Source organism: Bidens hawaiensis, unplaced genomic scaffold (genome assembly GCF_021521415.1).
Source record: "Bidens hawaiensis isolate Kalapana, Puna unplaced genomic scaffold, B.hawaiensis_p1.1 tig00082923_1, whole genome shotgun sequence".
NCBI lineage: Eukaryota > Viridiplantae > Streptophyta > Magnoliopsida > Asterales > Asteraceae > Bidens > Bidens hawaiensis.
Window position 1 is genome coordinate 10717 of NW_027503929.1, and position 4972 is coordinate 15688.

Genomic DNA, 4972 nt, shown 5'->3' on the forward strand with positions numbered 1-4972 from the left:
CTAAATTATTGAAATTAGAAATAGAAGCTCTACGTTCAAATTTCTTATTGCCATGTAGAAATATAGAATGATTGATTAATTAGATAGTAATAATTGATTAATAAGATATTACAATAGTATACTGTATATATTAATAAATATACATAAAAAGTTATATCGAGTTAGTCGGGTTTATAATCGGGTAAATGGGTTAATGTTATCGGGTAATCGGGTCGGGTAATCGGGTATATTACAAATCCCAAACTCGTCCCAAACCCATGAAAATTTTCAAAACTAATCACAAACCCTAATGGGTCGGGTATTACCCGTCCCAATTATGTCGGGTTTCGGGTTTTCCCGTCGGGTTCGGGTTTCATTGCCATCCGTAGTGGTGAATTGGAACCCTATACGTCCTTTCAAAATGTGTTAGACCATCACCAATAAAAAATATAAAAAACACTCAAAAACATGTTTAATCGGCTTCCATATCAGAAAAACACTTGTTTATCAAAATCTCTAAAAACGTTCACAATATAGAAATCTAAAACGTTTCAACATTATCATCATCTTTTATATTTATTTTTAATTTATAATATATATCTATTCAAAAGAAAGAATATGTTTTTATTTTAAGTGCAAAACCCAACCCTTGGCCCCACCCATATTCCCTTTTCTGCACAAACAAGTTAAAAGATTTTTTAGGAAGAATTTTACGTTCAAAAACATAAGAATTCACACATAGGATGTAAAAATGTCCAAAAATCCCATATTAGAGATTTGAGCTTTAAAAACAACTTGTGAGTCAACCTTAAGAATAAGCTTTTTTAAGCTAATCGAGACAAGCTTGAACTTCACTAGCTCGTTTATATTGTTTTATCTTTCTCAAGAACCTTTAATATTTTTTAGTTTTATCGTTTAAGCCTTTTTTTCTTTTATAATAACCTTTATTCACTTTAGTTTTATGCTTTTAAGACCTAGTGAGGTGGGACGTCACTCCTTGCCATCTCATCACACTTCAACCTCTAAAAACCATAACAATAACCTTTATTCACTTTAGTTTTATGCTCTTAAAACCTAATGAGGTGGGACGTTACTCCCTGCCACCTCATCACACTTCAACCTCTAAAAACCATAACAATCTTCCAGACACCATTTTCTTGCCACTTGTTCAACTAGGTAACACCCAAGAGGGCACAAAAAGATGAGGTTCATCGCATTTCAACCACAACACTTGCTTTTTAGGTTGGTTAATTAATGCCCCACCGGCTACATGGCATTGACATAAGATTACTTTCAGCTTAACCCCCTCCATAATACATAGTCTAATCATTTGAATTGGAATAGTTTGACATACCGTCTCAGAAGCAAAAGCACTTTACTTTCTCATCTAAATTTCTTGAAATATTTTGTTCTCCCTCTATTACATTCATCCAAAAGAGCAACAAAGACTTCTAAACTCAAAACATACTAACCTTTAAACGTCACAAACAAAGCCACAAGGCTTGCCCTCATGAAATTTCACCAACTTAAAGTTACAACAAAATGTTAATATTACTATCATTGTGTATTTTGACCAAAGTTCGGCCAGACATGGCGGCAGCTGTCATACCTCCACCACCTTCCCATTTCACTTCTCTTTATATTCCTTTACTATAACATCATCTACCTTATCACCAACCCCATTCTGATGACTCAACTTCTGAAACTCAGACTCTATAGTTTGTGCAATCTTTTGATCATCCGGGTCTGGTTCAGGGAAAGCCACATGAAACGACTTGTGTGAGATTATGGCTCGTGACTCAATGGCCTCGGCTTGTTGGTTAATGTAGTTGTAAAGCTCCTGGTGGAACCCATGGTCGAATGAGAAGCAATTATCAGCATCCGTGCTCGAGCCGGTGCTGGTTCTTGAGTGTTTTGAGGATCCAGATCCACCACCTTCTCTTTTACAGAAATGTGGGAGAGAATCATAGTCCATTATCTGACATTTCAACGCACACTGATAGTTTCAATAAACTACACAAATGGTCCTTGTGGTTTTCGCAAAAGATGTAAAAATTTGAAAGCATATTACCTTTAATAGTTCATCTTTTCCGCAACCAGAAAGCACCTGAACTTTCTTCCTTGTTCTTTCTTGCAGAAGAGGCCTCACTACCTATAGGAATTAAACTTTCAGGGGGGATAATGGACGAGTCGGGACAGGTCATTTTGGAAAATGGACAAAATGGACTCGGCTAGAAACGCATCATGGTTAGTGTACCCAGTCACTTTTACCAATTTCAAATTTAAATCACCAAAAAAAAAAACGCATGAATGGTCCAATGGTTTGTGCAGATTTTGGTTTTGGTCCATAGGTATCAAAAATTACACTGTTGGTCCTAAGAGTTCGCTATGTGTCATGGCTTTGATCGTTAACACCAACTAACGTTATTAAGATGAGGTAAAATGACATGCTTACCCGTTTGTTAAAAATACGTAAGAGTAAATTACATTTTTCGTCCTTTAGGTTTACCGCAAATTGTTACAAAGAACGCCCTTTATTGGGAAAGTTGTACTGATGTTAACTATTCCTGTCATTACTCTAATTAAGTGCAATTAACATAATTTTTTTAACAATTAATGTGCTGCTTACAAAAACAATTTATTATTATTATAAGTTAATTTTTTCGATAAAATGGTTCAGGGGTTGTTTAAATAACTAGAGCGTGAATTATGTATCACCTACGCATTGACATGTTCCCCTTTTACACTATTTTCTTATTTCACCCATTTGATATGAAGACAACCGAAAACGACCCGTTCAATATCATGTGTCAAAAACCATCATCTCTAGAAAACGACTAACCTTCCAGCATGCTGAAAATATGTATGGAGCATTGACAATATAGTAGGTATCAGTCTTTTCTGGATAGTTCAAGTCATCAATGCTAGATATAACCGTCAATAGCTGCAAAAAAAATTAGGCAATCAGTTCGCCTATAATCGGTTAACCATCTTTTTCTGTTAGGTTATTTGGTTAACCATTTAACTAATCTTTTAATAACAAATGCATTTTCAAAATTAAATGGTGTAACACTATATATAGAAATAAAAATGTTACAAATTATTAACAATTTATGATTCAACCATACTCACAATTTGCAAATTATATAATCTTGATTTAATAAACACAACAATGGTTTTTGGGTTGGTTTTTCTTGAAAGATACCTTGAGCTGACCAAGTTGTGAAATTTTAAGCCCAGTCATATCCAGAACCTTGACACATGTGCTGACATGCCGCTCAAACTTTTTTGTTGCAGCCGGCTAAAAACCCCCCCCAAAAAAAGGAAAAGAAAAAGGTCAGGCTATTTAAATGCTACTATGATTACTTTCCAAAATATTTTAATAAAATACAAATGCTTACTAATATTATCCGGTCTCTATACTCATTAATCTGAATGTGTGACTGAACATAGTAATGTATCTAAAATGAAAAAAATATTATAGTGGTAAGAATTACAGGTTAAGTGAATTCAAAGCGGTTAATTATAACATTCTTACCGATGCTTTATCGTACGTGCTGCGCCCTACGCCAACAGCAATAACGGGTCGCCCCTGCACCAAGAAATAGATAACGGTCAGTGAAAGTGATTACACACATCAACAAACATGTAACACACTATAAGTCAAGATTTTGAACTTATGAAACTAATTGTCTTTAAAATGACTACCTCTTTTGTGTAACCCGACATTCCTATAAGCTGGGAATCGCGGACTCCTCTATAAAAGTCAACAGGAACAATTGGTTTCTGTATGTGTTACAAATAACATTGTACATCAATCACATTCAAAACATGTCATGTTGACTATTTTGCATGATCAAAAACTAATGGTAAGTTGCAAATAAATGAGAATGTTTCATGAAGAAAACTCACCAACAATATATTATCGATCTCGTTTTGGATCCTCCATTCTAAGCTTTCAACAAGCTGAAAAGAAAACATTTTCTTAATCATGTACTTGAGAAAGTAACAAATAAAATTAAAGATATGACTTTGAGTTAACCATTTTCTGGGCCTTGGGGACATTCCCATCTCTAGCCTTTAGAAACCGAACCAAAGCCTCGGTTGGATATCCTTGATGCGAATTCTGGACATAGCACACCAAAAATCTCAACATATATTAATCTAGCATACCAGTTCGTATAGCATGACTTTTTTTCCTAAACCATAGCCTGTCGCTACCAGAGAACTCACCGACCCATTAATACACGACTTTTTTCTAAACCATGAGAACCCATTACATATAAACCTATTGACTAAACCAGTGGAAGCTGGAAGGACCAAAGCACTTATCACTCGAAGGTTAGTTAGTTCCTAAAGTTTTGGAAACACAGATTCAGTAATTTGTTAATAATTAAAATAGAATATAAAGATTTGTCAGCTAATTAATTGACTAAACCTGAAACTGACATACCAAAACATCAAAAAAGAACATCTGACAGCAATAGTAAATCAAGTTTCAGCTTTGATAATACTCAAATGTTGACTTGAGATACAAATAAAGTGGTCCAGATCAGCAGCCACAATATGATTAATCTTAAAACATAAATATCAGATCCAGAATGATATGAATATGATATTAACAAACCTCAAATGTCTTCTTGAGTGGGTCGTCAACTGAAACAGATAAAAAAATGAAACTGTCAGATCAAATCAACTAAACATTTTAAAAATAAATAAGCACCGACTTGTATCCATCAAATTCTGGAATTGCTTTATCATGTCTTGTGATATAATCACCATTTTGTCTGCCAATCTGCTTCCAAATCCTAAACTTTACAACCAAAAAATACTTATATTTTTTTTTAAAGAAAGAAAGAAACGAAGTATTTGTTGTATAAATATAGTTATAAATCCCTTGAAGCATTTACCTTTATTAGGGTTAGATTATTATATAGTTTATTTGTGTTAGGATTGAAGCGGTGATGGAGGGGAGAAATGGGGACTGGGTGGG

General features: G+C 34.3%; 1 protein-coding gene across 1 annotated transcript; it reads right to left on the bottom strand.

Moving 5' to 3' along the window:
- Positions 1 to 1355: 1355 nt before the first annotated feature.
- LOC143607485 (phosphatidylinositol/phosphatidylcholine transfer protein SFH9-like) lies at positions 1356 to 4864 on the bottom strand. Its single transcript, XM_077082920.1, has 11 exons — positions 4707 to 4864; positions 4607 to 4635; positions 4022 to 4105; positions 3892 to 3945; positions 3688 to 3765; positions 3518 to 3571; positions 3381 to 3440; positions 3185 to 3280; positions 2822 to 2923; positions 2051 to 2131; positions 1356 to 1957 (listed from the first exon to the last, which is right to left on the bottom strand). The coding sequence occupies exons 1-11, from the start codon at positions 4759 to 4761 to the stop codon at positions 1607 to 1609; spliced, it is 1044 nt and encodes a 347-aa protein (XP_076939035.1). The 5' UTR covers positions 4762 to 4864; the 3' UTR covers positions 1356 to 1606.
- Between the last annotated feature and the right edge of the window lie 108 nt (positions 4865 to 4972).